This window comes from Delphinapterus leucas, chromosome 9 (genome assembly GCF_059928025.1).
Source record: "Delphinapterus leucas isolate spDelLeu-1000000601 "Yukka" chromosome 9, BTC_Dleu_Yukka2, whole genome shotgun sequence".
Classification (NCBI taxonomy): domain Eukaryota; kingdom Metazoa; phylum Chordata; class Mammalia; order Artiodactyla; family Monodontidae; genus Delphinapterus; species Delphinapterus leucas.
In genome coordinates, this window is record NC_143137.1 from 55,428,644 (window position 1) to 55,444,961 (window position 16,318).

At 34.5% G+C, this 16,318-nt stretch overlaps 1 protein-coding gene across 15 annotated transcripts in view; it reads left to right on the forward strand.

The window, feature by feature from the left end:
• AKAP9 (A-kinase anchoring protein 9) overlaps positions 1–16,318 on the forward strand; it is a 149,664-nt gene that overhangs the window by 35,450 nt on the left and 97,896 nt on the right. For 11 of the 15 annotated variants that reach the window (XM_022585485.3, XM_022585503.3, XM_022585513.3 and 8 more), the window contains 7 exons: positions 640–693; positions 1,061–1,231; positions 2,023–2,178; positions 2,820–3,017; positions 7,867–10,245; positions 13,239–13,452; positions 15,876–15,955. In XM_022585485.3, coding sequence (XP_022441193.3) covers positions 640–693; positions 1,061–1,231; positions 2,023–2,178; positions 2,820–3,017; positions 7,867–10,245; positions 13,239–13,452; positions 15,876–15,955 — 3,252 coding nt within the window. Of the gene's footprint in view, positions 1–19; positions 694–1,060; positions 1,232–2,022; positions 2,179–2,819; positions 3,018–7,866; positions 10,246–13,238; positions 13,453–15,875; positions 15,956–16,318 lie in introns of all 15 variants that reach the window. The other 4 variants (XM_089917613.1, XM_089917612.1, XM_089917609.1 and 1 more) reach the window with 2 other exon arrangements.

The following is a 16,318-nucleotide window of genomic DNA, read 5'->3' on the forward strand; positions in this document are numbered from 1 at the left end:
GAAATTAATCTCCCACCAGGTCAACCCCAGAGACATATTCTGCCAACCTCCTGCGTCCTACCACAAAATGTCTGTGATAGAGACATCTGTATTCTGGAAAATCTCCACATCTGTCAGAGTTGGCATGGCTATCATAGTACACTCAGGGGAAAGTTCTTGGAGGAGTTTTCCTCAGCTCTTGACATCTCCTCCTACTTCTTCACCTGCTTGCCAACCTTCAATAGATTTACATCAGTAAACAGTTTTACTTTAAAATGAATAGGGCTTAATCAAAAAACAATTATTTAAATGATTTTAAGGCAGTGTTTTGTAGAGGAGGATCTTGTAAGTAGAGGTTTATAGTTATTCTTCTGAAGACAAAAGAGAAACTGTACTTAGAATCTTAATTCACTTAAATGAAAATGTGTATAGCACAGTGTCTTTTGCATTGTAAGCACTCAAATGTATGAGGAATTCTTTGGCATTTGAAATGGTCATAATGTCTTTTAGATGTTTAAATTTAATCACTATATCTGTTTTTGCCAATGAGGCATTTTCCTTAGGCATAAGAAAAGCATGAGTACAGTTAGCACAAATATAATTGTTAGCTTTAAATAAAATTCTAAAACCATAATATTTCAGGAAATTGTTTTTATACAGGTAAATGGTTGCAGTTTTGTGACGAGAACAGGAAAGCCTACAAATTTATTAAGGGTACAGTATTTAAAACTACTCATTATACTAATGTTTTATTCTATTTAAAACCATTTGGTTACTAACAAAGCTTTTCCCTATATGTACTTCTTTCATTGTGTGATTTCTAAATGCTTTTAATGTGTAACAAAACAAAATTATCCACCTTTTGGTATAAAACTCAATTGTAACTGAATTTGCAGATATCTTGTTTTTGCTCTTGAGGTATATATATCACATTAGCAACAAAGTAGGTTGTCATGCCAGTAAACTCCCAGGTGATGAGTGATGTTTAAAATTAGACTTTGCTGTAGGATTCAGATTTTGAGTCCCTTTTCCTGAGGGAATGTTGCTAGTACTGAATTATTAAAAATCTGGATTGGTTTAGGAAGAAGAATTTGTTGTTGATGATTCTTATTCTGAACATGGAGCACAGTACAATCAGACCCACCTAGAGATGATGGAAAATGAATTGGCTGGGAAACAACATGAGATTGAAGAGCTAAACAGAGAACTAGAAGAAATGAGGGCCACCTGTGGGACTGAAGGACTGAAGCAGGTGTGTTTACCTTATGTGGCTTTTGGTTTGTTACAAAACAAAAATAGGTAATTTGAATGATAGTATAGGTACATTCTTTAAAGATGGGTTTTTTAAAATGGTAACTTCAAGTCACCTCATAATATTTGTCCTTATACATATCATAAACAACATCACTTAAAACTAGTCCATTAACAAGGCTAATATAATGAGATCTTTTTTTTAACTTTATGAGATAGCTAGACTGACATCACTTCAGTAGGGATAGATGTTTTTGTAAGCAGCCTGAGAGAAAATTATGTTGCATACCACATCCGTCAATATATTGACTTAAACTCATTAAAAATGTCAGCCAGTCTTTGTAAGTAACTTCTTGTGGTTAAAATAACATCTGTTGTTTGTGGCAGTCAGTTATGAAAACAAGGTGAAATAAGACATTGATAAGGATGACAGAATATATTTCAGTTTCATCTTCTTTAGAAACAAGTAAGGCTTAAACATGCCTATGATGGTAATGCCTACAAACATTGGAGCATCCCTAAATATAAAGACACTTGTCCTTCTAGAAGTAGATATTTGGATAAGTCAAATCTAATGTATTTTGTTCCCTAGTTCAGATGGTTTTTTAAAAGTTGATTTGGAAGTAAAACTAATTCCCGCAAGATAATAGCTTTCAAATATGCTTACAGATTGTGAAAATTCTGCCAATGCATTTTGAATATCATATTTTTGAAGAAGTTAGCTGTACTGATATTTAATTTTGTTAAAAAAAATTAAATATAGCACACTTAATTTTCACTGATGTATTTTAGTTGCAAGAATTTGAAGCTGCCATTAAACAGAGAGATGGCATCATAACCCAACTCACTGCTAATTTACAACAAGCGAGAAGAGAAAAGGATGAGACAATGAGAGAATTTTTAGAGTTGACAGAACAGAGTCAAAAATTACAGATTCAATTCCAGCATGTAAGTATTACTAATAGAACAAAATTTATTAAATTTTTAGGAACGAATTTTAAAAAATTTTCTTATATTTTCCAGAACAAATAAATATTTAAAAGCCATTTGCTTATTATGTATTATTTTGAAAAAACTAGTAAATACTTGTTATGTTAACCAGGAATTTAATTCATACTTCTTGAGTGGTTTTGTGCTATTATTTTCTTTGTACTTCTTCCTCATCTGTATTTTAAAATCTTGTAAGTCTGATAAGGTGGATTTTTGCAGAAATTAACCTGTAGTTAACATCCAACCTTTGTCAACCCTGGTATGATTTCATTTTAGTTAGGTTCTGAAACGGTCACTAGACTGAATATATTCCACTTACGTTTAATTAGAGCCATAGGAATCTGATTGTATTAATTAAGGTTTCTGTTGGCAAGTAACAGAAAATAATTTTAGATAAGGGAGGAATTTGTCAGCTTAGGTAATGTAATCATACTCATCTGATCAGCTATGGCAGCATGTTTGCTGGGGTCTCAAGCCTGTGAATCCAGTACAGTTCCCAGAGAGCAACTATGAGCTGAGTAACACCCCCCAAAGAATGTCTCTTCCGTAGTGTACTCACTTAAGAATTTAATACTTTGGGGTTTCTTTCTATTTTCAAGTTACAGGCTAGTGAAACTCTGAGAAACAGCACTCATAGTAGCACAGCTGCAGATTTACTACAAGCCAAACAACAGATCCTCACTCATCAGCAACAGCTGGAAGAACAAGACCATCTGTTAGAAGATTATCACAAAAAGAAAGAAGACTTCAAAATGCAAATTAGTTTCTTGCAAGAGAAAATTAGAGCATATGAAATGGTATGTTTAAGGAAGTCAGCCAATGTGCATCAGCTTTACAATTAATTTTAAAGTTTTTTATCCTAGTGTTTATCTTTTTGTTACACACATTAATCAGAAAGTTTCATAATTAAGAAAAGTTCTTTAAGCATGTAAGATAATTTATTTCAAAAGCAGTTGGGAGTCTTCCAGTAATAGGTTTTAAGATTATACTCATTGGGACTTCCCTGGTGGTCCAGTGGGTAAGAATCCACGCTCCCAATGCAGGTGGCCCGTGTTTGATCTAGGTCCCACATGCATGGCGCAACTGACAGCCCACATGCCGCAGCTAAACATGCCGCAACGAAGATCTCGAGTGCCGCAACTAAGACTTGGCGCAGCCTAAATAAATAAATAAATATTTGGCAGGGGAAGGATAATACTCATTACTGAGTTCTTTGAAAGTGATCGACCTATGTTAAATTGAGTTCTCCAGAGAATCTACATTTATAACCAGAATTTCTATCGTTTTTTTCTTTTACATCTAGAGATGTTTCTACTCATTTTAGCCATGGTTATGAAATTCTGAAAATATTTTCATGGCAAAATGAAGTTTCATGGATTTTAATTAGAAAAAAATACAGATTCTCTTTATTCATGATAGTTATGTGTTATAAAGTTGCCTGGAACACTTATTCAGTGCTCCCAGGGGATATATATACACATACATATGTGCACACACACATACATATCATACAGATTTTATTTTGCTCTTTCCACTATATTTTATTTTTTAATTTTATTGAAGTATATTTGATTTACAGTGTTGTGCATATCATATAGATTATAATATTAAATCCTAAGAAAACATCCTGGTAGATTATATTTTGTTTAATTTTCAAAAGAGAAATGAGGGTTAGAAGTGTTAACTGACTTGCCTAAGGGTGCCTTCCCCCCAAGTAGTTGCCAGAATCGGGATTCCAACCCTATTGGACTGACCCAGAGCCAGAATTTCTTGCAGTATGCTCTGCTACCCCCTACCATCTCCATTCTCATGGTCTCCATCCTTGTCCTCTCCATATGAGAGCTTAAACAAAAAAGCAGTGTGCTCACCTTGCTTGATGCCAGTTGGAATCATGCGTGCCACGAAACTCAATTTTTTTAATTATTTATTTTTGGCTGCTTTGGGTCTTCGTTGCTGCGCATGGGCTTTCTCTAGTTGTGGCGAGCAGGGGCTACTCTTTGTTGTGGTGTGTGGGCTTCTCATTGCGGTGGCTTCTCTTGATGTGGAGCATGGGCTCTAGGCACGTGGGCTCAGTAGTTGTGGCTCGCAGGCTCTAGAGCGCAGGCTCAGTAGTTACGGCGCACGGGCTTAGTTGTTCTGCAGCACGTGGGATCTTCCGGACCAGGGCTTGAAGCTGTGTCCCCTGCATTGGCAGACGGATTCTTAACCACTGCACCACCAGGAAAGTCCCAGCAACTCAAATTTTTTACCACTCTGTGCACTTTTGCAAATGACTGTGAGTATTGATCTCAGGGTTATATATAAATTTAAGCAAGTAAGCAAATTCACAGATATGAAATCTTTGAATAATGAGTGCAGACTATACATACAATACAGTATTTTCTATAAACTTAGGAGGTTCTTCTGCAAGATGTTGAGAAATTGTCAAAACAAGACTATTGTTTGGATAATAATAAAAGTATTAGGTAGCATTTATTTTTGTTTACTTGCTACCAGGCAATATTCAAAGCATCATACACATACTAACTCATTGAATCATCACACCAACCTTATGAGGTAGAGATACCATTGTCACCCCCATTTTACAGATGAGGACATCAGAGCAAAGCAAGATGAAGTAAATTGCCCAGATATACAGGTAATAAATTGGTAGAGCCAGATTTCAAATCTAGGTAGTATGATTCCAGAGACTGTCTCTAAGGAAAATAGGAAATGTACAATATTAAGATATTGAAATTATGAAATGGACATGCTTTACAACCAAGGTAATTTAAAAATCATTTTGTAGATGTTTACAGAACACTTGTTTTGCATCATGCTCTTGGAAGAGATAATGATGTTTAAATGTGCTTTTTTCTTCACTGGAACTCATGGTTTAGTAAGCATGTATGCAAGACACCACAAAACAAGGCTAAGTATGGTTAAAAAGTGTTTTGAAAATTCCTAGTAAGTCTGGCTTCATAAGGGAAGTGATTCAGGGTAGGCTTTAGCTGGAAGGTGGTATTTGAGGTAAGTCTGTATATTGGAACAATCCCCTTTTAACTGTACTTTGTTTTCTCCCTAATTGGTATAATATATGGCACATAGCAGCTACTCAATACTAATTTGGTAAATAAGTGAATAAATTATGAATCTGAACTGATGAGATGGGGAGGACATTTTAGGGAGGGTGGAGTATGCATAAAGACCCAGGCTGAAACATGTTAGAAGTGTATATAGACATCAAAAAGTAGTTTAATAAGAAAATAATAGTCTTTGGAAATGAGTCTTTCCAGGAGGTAAGAGTAGAAAGTCAGTCTAGGCCTAGGTTAGAAGAGCCTGGGCAGTCGGGTTTTATCATACTTATTATATTGTATTCAGTAGGCAGTATAATTTGAGATTATTTAAAATTCAAGTAATTCATTTTCGTAGGGGGAATAACCTTTGTTTATTTGAATGTTAGCAAGAATACTTTTGTTATCGGTCCCTTTTTCATTACATACATATTTTTTCCTTTTTTTCTCTTTGAATGAATCCCTGGGTAGTAGTTCCATTAAAGCAACTGAAGGACTAGGGCATTAGGATGATAGTTGGAACTGTCTTGGTTTCTGAGGCAACTGCATTAACTGTTTCAGGTTCATTCTTACTGTCCTAATCCTCTGAACTTCCCATGGTACAGTCATCACAGGCAGGAACTATATTATTCCTTACTCTCTCAGGTCTGTTTCCAAAAAATAGAGGGATTGTATCCTTAACCACAGAGCTATCTTTTTTTGCAACACCATATAAGTGGTTTAAAACCATGTACTGTGGAATAAATGGTAGTAAGAAAAGTGAACCATGAATTTGTACTATTTAATAATTGAATGAAGAATTGTTGTTTGCGGTAATATCAAGTGTTGGACAGTTTTGAATTGATACTTTTTATTTTATGAGGGTTCCCCCCCATGAAAAACCAGGATATATAAATAAATATTAAAGATTTTATAACAACATTAACATTTTCAAGACTAATTACTTAACAGTTTAACTGAAGTTGACTGCCGTGAACTGATTTTACTTTCTTAGAGACTCCAAATGCCTTACAGATTTTTTTCTAGTATATAAATATATTATGTGTGTATGTCGCACAGTGAGAATTAATACCTTAATATATTTATTTTAGATTCAAACATATTCTGTGAGATAGAGAAAATAATATCATCTTTATTTTACAGGTGAAAACACCAAGATTTAAAGAGATTAAACTGATTTAAATGTCATATTTTAGTCCAGAAATTAAAGTCTGAAGGCTTAGTACTTGCTAGTAACATATGGTGACATTGATGGGATATGTGATACCAAGACGAAAACTGATAGGATTTTGCTCAAGTGAGCATGAGATCAAGGGATGTTAGAGGAATCAAATGTTCAGTGGCATTAGGCTGTGATAACCTCATATATCCATCTCACAGTAGGAATGGTCATGCCTTTGGACTGAAATTCTTAATTCTGTTTACAATAGACCCCTACCTTGCTTTCTACATTTGGTATGGTTTTCCCAGAGGGATTAGAATTCTCAAAGTCTCATGGTACCTTCCTTGATTCTCTTTTCTGAACTGTACTTAAATGGGGACTGCCAATATTTCTCTCTGAGGCTTTCTTTTTTCCTAGGCCCTGTCATTCTTTTTTTTAGGTATGTTAATACATTCATTTGAGGTGCCTTTAAGTCCTCTTGGCCTTGGACTTTTGTCTCCTGAAGGTGATTTTAATTACTTTACATATATTCTGTTCTGTTCTGTGGATTTTACTTTTTTTTTGGTCCTTGGGACTACAGCCCTTAACTACTCAGGCAACTAAGTAACAGAGACAAAACTTTGTCACCAGGGCTTCTACTCGACTCTCTTATGCTCTAACACTTCTGTGAATGATTAGGGACATAGGGACATACCTCGGCATATGTTCTGGGTTTTGATTTATCCACAGTTCCAAAATAGAGTCCCAAATCAGAAGTGGGGGGAAAAATCTGTCCTGCTTTCAAATTTCTGTTCACACCAAAAATCTAGAATCAAATTGATATGCCATAAATGGTATAATTGTCTTGCATATCACTTGTGATTCCACCACTTAAGCATGGCATATCCCTGAACTTTTAATTCATTTAGCCCCAGGAGTGAAGTTAAGGCTGACTTACAGGAACCTGTGTTTGTTGTTTCACTCCTTTCATAACACTTGCCCACCAAACCTTCAGGTCACTAAAATACTATATGGGAGGAACTCTGATATATTTTTAGGACTATCTTCTGGAAATGTAAAGAGTATGTAGTGCTCTAGCTATTGCAAATACTAAATACATAGAATGTTAATCAGTTAATAAGAAAGAAGAACGTATAATGGTTTAGACACATTTTAATCCCACTGAATTTTTAAACTAAAAAATTTAGTCATAGCAATGTAAGAAAAATTTCTTCCCACCAAGAAGGCCAACACTGCTCATAGATAGTATTGACTACACAAGTCCTGTGTCTCACTGATGTAAGAAAAATTAAGGGGCAGGCTCAGCAGCTACTTTTTGTAGGATAATGTAAAAAGCAGTCTTCTGTCAGTCTTTTGGTAATGGGGTTAAGGGGTATAAGTAACCAGGAACTAAAAATGCCATTTTTATATTTTCATTTTTTCTTTATAAAGGAACAGGATAAAAAAGTAGAAAGCTCAAATAAAGAAATACAGGAAAAGGAAGCAGTCATTGAAGAATTAAATACAAAAATAATAGAAGAAGAAAAAAAAACTCTTGAGCTAAAGGATAAAGTCACAACTGCTGATAAATTACTGGAAGAATTACAAGAACAGGTTGTACAAAAGAACCAAGAGATAAAAAATATGAAATTAGAGCTGACTAATTCCAAGCAAAAGGAAAGACAGTGTTCTGAGGAAATAAAACAATTAATGGGGACAGTTGAAGAACTTCAGAAGAAAAATCATAAAGATAGTCAATTTGAAACTGATATTCTACAAAGAATGGAACAAGAAACACAAAGAAAGTTAGAACAACTCCGGGCAGAGCTGGATGAGATGTATGGGCAGCAGATAGTACAGATGAAACAAGAATTAATAAAACAACACATGTCACAGATAGATGAACTTAAAACACAACATAAGGGAGAAATGGAGAATGCTTTAAGATCGTGTCCAAATATTACAGTTAATGAAGATCAAATAAAGTTAATGAATATGGCAATAAATGAACTGAATATAAAATTGCAAGATACTAACTCTCAAAAGGAAAAACTCAAGGAAGAACTAGGAGTAATTTCAGGAGAAAAGTCTGTTCTACAGAGACAACTTGAAGACCTTTTTGAAGAATTGAGCTTTTCAAGGGACCAAATTCAGAGGGCTAGACAGACTATAGCTGAACAAGAAAGTAAACTCAATGAAGCACACAAGTCCCTTAGTACAGTGAAAGATTTGAAAGCGGAGATTATTTCTGCATCTGAATCCAGGAAGGAACTAGAATTAAAACATGAAGCAGAAGTTACACATTATAAGATAAAGCTTGAAATGTTAGAAAGAGAAAAAAATGCTGTATTAGACAGAATGGCTGAATCACAAGAAGCTGAGCTAGAGAGGCTGAGGACACAGCTCCTGTTTAGTCATGAAGAAGAACTTTCCAAACTGAAGGAAGATTTGGAAATTGAACATCAAATAAATATTGAAAAGCTTAAAGATAACTTAGGCATTCACTATAAACAGCAGATAGATGGCTTACAGAATGAAATGAGTCAAAAGATAGAAACCATGCAGTTTGAAAAAGACAATTTGATAACTAAGCAGAACCAGTTAATTTTGGAAATTTCAAAGCTGAAAGATTTACAGCAATCCCTTGTGAATTCAAAATCAGAAGAAATGACCCTTCATATCAATGAACTTCAAAAAGAAATTGAAATACTCAGACAAGAAGAAAAGGAAAAGGGTACACTTGAACAAGAAGTTCAAGAATTACAACTTAAAACTGAATTATTGGAGAAACAAATGAAGGAAAAAGAGGATGACCTTCAAGAAAAACTTGCACAACTTGAAGCAGAGAATAGCATTCTTAAAGATGAAAAGAAGGCCCTTGAAGACATGTGGCAAATATATACTCCTGTTAACCAAGAAGAAAGATTAATTTTCATAGACTCCATTAAGTACAGATCCAAAGACTGTAGCTGGCAAAAAGAAATAGAAATACTTACAGAGGAAAATGAGAACCTCAAAAAACAATGTATTCAGCTAACTGAAGAGATTGAAAAGCAAAGGAACACTTTTTCATTTGCCGAAAAAAATTTTGAAGTTAATTATCAAGAGTTACAGGAGGATTATGCTTGCCTTCTCAAGGTAAAAACCGATTTAGAAGACAGTAAAAATAAACAAGAAGTTGAATATAAAAGTAAGCTTAAAGCACTTAGTGAAGAGCTTCATCATTTGCAAAGAATAAACCCAACTATAGTGAAAATAAAAAGTTCAGTCTTTGATGATGACAAAACTTTTACAGCAGAACCATTGGAAATTGGTGAGGTTGTTGAGAAAGATACAACAGAACTTATGGAAAAGCTTGAGGTAACCAAGCGAGAAAAATTAGAACTGTCAGAGAGACTGTCTGATCTTTCTGAACAATTAAAACAGAAACATAGCGAGATTAGTTTTCTAAGGGAAGAAGTTAAATCTTTAAAGCAAGAAAAAGAGCAAGTTTTATTGAGATGTAGAGAGCTAGAAATCATAATTAACCATAATAGGACAGAAGATGTAAATGTGTGTGCTGTCCATTTAAGCTCTTTAAAAGATGGAGTTTTGACAAGCAGGGATTCTGGAGGGTGTGTTCCTAAAATAAGTAAAGATTTTGGTGAAGAATCAAAAATAATGGAGTTAAATGAAATTCCTATTGAAAATATGACTCTTGGAAAAGAAAACAAGCAAGAATGGTTTTTTGATCACTTGTCGTCAGTGACAAATGAATCATCACGTGGGACAACTGAACCAGGTGAAAATGATAAACTTCAGCAGGAGCTCAGTGTACTTAAATCAGAACAGGTATGTTTACTTACATGTATATGCTACAGCGTACATTTCATACTAAAAATTTTCATCGTCATAAAACATAAATTAACCTTACAAGAGAATGAAAGTAACCCTGTAATGTAATTCTCACTTAAGCCTATCATTTATCATTTCTTTTATCTTTTTAATTCTTAAACATTGTTGCCTTAAACGTTGTTGCTGCTCTTTTAGTTAATCTTTTAGTTAATCTGCTCAGGAAATAGAACATAGAACACATTTTCTTTGAAAAGGCAAGAGTTTAAATCACAAGAGTCTGAGCTTTAGAAAAGTTATTTTGTAATATTTTGTTGCAATCCCAAAGATTGGTTTCAGTCTCATTTTGTATTGGTGTTTTCAAGGTTCCACAACTGAAAATTAACTCTCAGACTTTTTAGTGCTCTATATAGTTGTTCAGTAGTTATGAAACTATATTTCCCTGAGAAAAAAATCTTGTTTTAAATCCTAGCGTTTTCTCAGAGTCTTGTTTTACCTGAAGTGGGGAGGAAATGTATTAATTCTAAATACAGTTAAACAGTGCATATAATGAGTAATACTAGGTCACTCCTGATGATTTATATTTGCTGGATACTGAAAATAGAAATGACATGAAAATTCCACTGGACATCTTGTATAATGGTGCTAACTAGAGCTTTATGTGTTTCTTCATTTCTATAACAAGTATTTATTGAGTCTCTTGCCAGGTAGGAATAGTGGTGAACAAGAGAAAGAAGGTTCCTGCTCTCAAAGAACATATATTCTAGTGAGGGAGGCAGGCAATAAATGAGGAAACAAGTAGAATAGTTAAGAAAAGTGATGTTTTATAAGGAAAATAAAACAGATAATGTGATAGAGAATGGTGGGTAGTGGTGGTGGCAGCATTAAATAGGGTGGTCAGGAAAGGTGTCTAGGAGGAATTAACATCTGAGCTGCCATCTGAATGGCAGCGAGGAGTCTACCACATGGAAATTAGAGCAATTGTGATGACAGAGATGAGTTTGAGGAACAGAATAAAGACGTATTTAGTTGAGTTTGAGGGAAGGAGAGTGGAAGAAAAAGAGTTTGAAGAAGCAAAAGACCAGATCTTGTAGAGCCTTACAGACTGCGTAAGAAGTTGAGATTTTATTCTGTATACAGTAGGAAGCCACTGGAAAGTTTTTTCTTTTTACTTCTAATAAATGTACTCACATTTGTGATCTTATATCAGATATTAGGATATTTTACATTTTAATAACCTAAATAGAGTTAAGATGTTCTAACTGCATAACTATTAATGCTTTGTTAAGTATCTGAAATAGTTTTCAAAATCATAATTGGTTTTAATGTAATCACTTCTAAAAATGCCAGAGATCATTTAAATTTTCTTAAAAAACATTACTGGGGGAGGACCTAAATTTGAAGCCATCAAAATGGTCAAATCTTCTCAGTAAGAATTTTATTTTTTCTAACTAAAGACATTTTCAGTGACATTCAGATACCATCTCCTTGACATTAACTTCCATAAAGTAAACAGAGGCAAACCCATAAGCTGTCCCTGCCCCACTCATCACTACCAAGACAAACCCCCTTAGTGATGGGGAGAGGAGTGAGGTGTGTGTCTGTGGAAGGAAGCTCACGGAAGAAATTGAGCAACAACTTACATAATAACACCTAAGAGCAATCTAAATATGCTTAGAAATAATGCTGAAGCCACAAAAATACTTCTGCTCTTGGGACTAAACTAATTGGCTTATAAACATGAAAAGATACTTCAACATTATAAATTGATATAACAATAAAATAGCATTTTATACCTGTCAGATTGGCAAAATAAGTTTCACAATAAAAAGTGTGATGAGAATGTGGGGAGATGAGTATTCACCTACACTGTTAAATATCAGTGTAAATTGGTGTAAATATAAAAATGTGTTAAAATCTAATGCAGTTAATATACATAATCTGTGATGCAGCATTTACATTTCTAGGTGGCACTCAGTGTAGTCCCTGACCAGCAGCATCAGCATCACTTGAAAACAGGTTATAAATCAAATTCTGGGGCCCACACCAGACCTTCTGAGCTAGACGCTCTGGGAGAGGGGCCCAGCAATCTGTTTTAATAAGCACTCCAGGTGATTTTGATGTGTGCTAAAGTTTGAGAACCACTACACTAGAGAAACACTAGCATATTTGTACAGGGCATATGTATATGAATTTATTGCAGCATTTTTTGAAATATCAAAAAATTTAGAAATAATCCAGTTGATCTCCAAAAAGGAAATGGACAAATTGTGCTATATTCATATATATAATACCACAGTTAAATTCATCTGTATCTCCATGGATAGATCTTAGAAGTATATTGAATGAGAAGAGTAATTTGCAAAATAAATACCATTTTGCACCATTTATGTAAATTCTTAAAAACAAAATATAATGCATTGTTTATAGATGGATTGAGAAGTGAGAGTATAAGAAATGAACTGTACTTGCAGCAAATTTATGATCAAATTTATGATAATGATGGCCTCTGGAGAAGGAGGAATGAGAACGTAGTAGATTAAATTTTATCTATGTTTTCTTTCTAAACCAAAAAAATATGTAGGGAGGAGAGAAATGAAAAAAAAAGATAAAACAATTGTATTTGTTAATTTGGGATGTGTGTACATAGTGTTTATTACATTATTATTTGCATTTCTCTATACTTGTTTTAAAATGTTATTTTTGAACAAAAATGAAAGATCAGGCCATCCTAGCTATACCAAATATCAAAATTTACTATGAAGTTGAAGTAATGAAAATATTGTGCTATTTTCCTTGAAAAAAGATAGGTAGGTCAGTGCAACAGAATAAGTGAGAAAAAATTTAAATTAGACGTCACTTCTCTTACATGAAATTTTAAACTATAATTTCATGTATTTCCTCCCTTGTAATCAGTATATGCAAAAAAAAAAGTTAAATTACTTGATTTGTCATTTAAAAATATTCTAACCTACACATTAATTTACTTTAAGAATGATTTAAGGCTACAGATGGAAGCTCAACGTATTTGCCTCTCTCTGGTTTATTCAACTCATGTGGATCAGGTTCGTGAATATATGAAAAAGGAAAAAGATAAAGCTCTTTGCAGTCTTAAGCAGGAGCTTATTTCTGCTCAAGAGGATAAGATCAAGGAACTTCAGAAAATACACCAGCTAGAGCTACAGAATATAAAAACACAAGAAACAGGTAAATGATTTCTAACAAAATTATAAGTATTATGAAACAAATAAGTATCACTTAGAGCCCACCACTCCATGATTCTGTTCTTGACTTAGACCCCATAGAGGAACATGACTGGGTATTCCAGTCCTGGACTCATTTGTTCATATAATCTATAGGATACTCGTTTACATGCTTGAGAAATCTAAAAATCGCTGAGTTATTTTCCCCAAGAAGTCAGCAGTCCTGTGGGAAAGCAATATAAAATAAACTCTTAGAAAACAATAGGAAAATTTCTATACTAGAAGAATGAACAGAAAGAATGGAAGGAGAGAGGAGAAAAGTCTAGTACTTCCTGGAAGAGTGAGGCAGTAGGCAGGAGTAGGGAGGTTGGAATTTTAGCGAAAGCTCTTGAGTTTTAAATGTGGAGATATGAGAGACTGCATCCATTTTGGAGAGTTGAGAATTCAAGGTGTGCGAAAAAGTACTGAGGGATAAAGATGGAAAGATTGGCAGGAGCTTGGTAAGAAAAGACTTCATATACCCTAAGTGAAGCATTTTTAATCTTTATGCCAATGGTGATAAGACCTAATGCAGGATTTTCAATAGTGGGAGTAACATCGTAAGATTTTTAAGATGACAGCATTGAGGCAAATTGGGGGAGGTGATAAGTGATGGGAAGACCAGTTAAGCAACTTTGGCAGTAATTCTGTTAACATTAAGATGTTGAACTAAAATGTCATTGGGGATTGGAGAAGGAAGGAAAGTTTAAGAGTTAAAGAGGTAGGCTGGATATCAGCTCGGTGCTTTGTGACCGCCTGGAGGGGTGGGATAGGGAGAATGGGAGGGAGGGAGACGCAAGAGGGAAGAGATATGGGAACATATGTATATGTATAACTGATTCACTTTGTTCTAAAGCAGAAACTAATACACCATTGTAAAGCAATTATACCCCAATAAAGATGTTTAAAAAAAAAAAAAAAGAGGTAGGCTGTAGTCTGCAGTTAATATTAACAGTAAAAGGGGAAGGAGTTGAGAATGATCCCTAAGTTTCTAGCTTGAGTAGTTGGAATGAGGGCGACTCCAGTCATGAGGAGGATAAGGACCAGATTTGTGGAAAAAATAGTAAATTAAGCTTGGAACATTGAGTTAAAATTACCTGTTGACTTTGAAAAAGAGATATCGAAGGGGCAGGACAAGAATAATGACGCAGATGTAGAGAATGGACTTGAGGACATGGGGAGGGGTAAGGGTAAGCTGGGATGAAGTGAGAGAGTGGCATGGACACATATACACTACCAAATGTAAAATAGATAGCTAGTGGGAAACAGCAGCATGGTACAGGGCGATCATCTCGGTGCTTTGTGACCACCTAGAGGGGTGGGAGGGAGATGCAAGAGGGAGGAGATATGGGGATATATGTATACGTATAGCTGATTCACTTTGTTGTACAGCAGAAACTAACACAACGTTGTAAAGCAATTATACTCCAATAAAGATGTTTTTTTAAAAAAAACCCCACAAATTAATTAATTAATTAAAAAAGGAGAGATATCTATTAGGCAGTTGAAAATAGAAAGCTGAAACCTAAGAGGGAGGATTAGGCACAAGATAAAGATTTGTAAATCAAAAGATCATTTGAGGCCAAGGACAAGAATGAGATGCCCTGGGAGACTGTAGAGTGAGCCAAAGACTAAGATGGTACTGTGTAAGAAGCAATATTTAAGGAACCGTAAGTGGAAGACTAGTTGCAGTTAACTTTTACCTTTAATACTTATTTAATTAATTAAATTAAACTTCCTCTGTTCAAGGTATCTTTAGGCCCCCACTCTGGACAGATCTGCCTTTGGGAGTGAGGTGGCTCATACGTTTGGAATTGTTTTGTTGAACAGAGTAGAATTTAAAGTGTGGCTTAAATAAGAATACTGTACTTTTTCACTTCAGCAGTTCTTTGTCAGTTGAATAAGATTTTAAGCATATATTGTTTGTATTGGTATCCTCTTCAGATAGAATCTGTAGTGTTTCAGGCTACAAGTTAATTAATGAGTCCGTTAATGGGCGATGAAGTCAGTCCAGTGATAAAGTAGAACAGAACACATTGGCGTGCATAGCATGTAGAAAGAGTAAATGTTGATTTGTGAAATTTTTGTTTCAGTTTTATATGGATGTATATATGTAATAGGTTATGCTGTATGATGTATTTCTAGTATTGGGTTGTAGTAAAAAAAAATTGTAAGTCACTTCTTTGTACCATTTTGTGGGATATAAATTGAAAATCCTACAGATTATCTTAGCTGGTTAACACTGAGCAGCACAAAATAACATTGAAAGAAATAAAGAATTTAAAACTAATCTTATTGCCAGGAAGCTTCCAGTTGACATAGATTTAATATGAAAATAGTTTCTAAGTATGTAAACTGAACATTTTAATGCAATATCTATTCTATTAGGTGATGAAGTGAAGCCTTTACAAATGCTCATTGGAAAACTTCACAGGGCAGTGTCTGAAGAATGTTCTCATTTTACACAGGTAAGGTATTAGTTAAAAAGTACTTTTACCATAATTCAGAAAGATACATGAACCACAGTGTTCACTGCAGCACTATTTACAATATCCAGGACATGGAAGCAACCTAACTGTCCATCAACAGATAAATGGATAAAGAAGATATGGCACATATATACAGTGGAATATTACCCAGCCATAAAAAAAACAAAATTGAGTTATTTGTAATGAGGTGGATGGACTTAGAGTGTCATACAGAGTGAAGTAAGTCAGAAAGAGAAAAACAAATACCCTATGCTAATGCACATATATGGAATCTAAAAAAACATTACTGATGAACTTAGTGGCAGGGCAGGAATAAAGACGCAGACGTATAGAACGGACTTG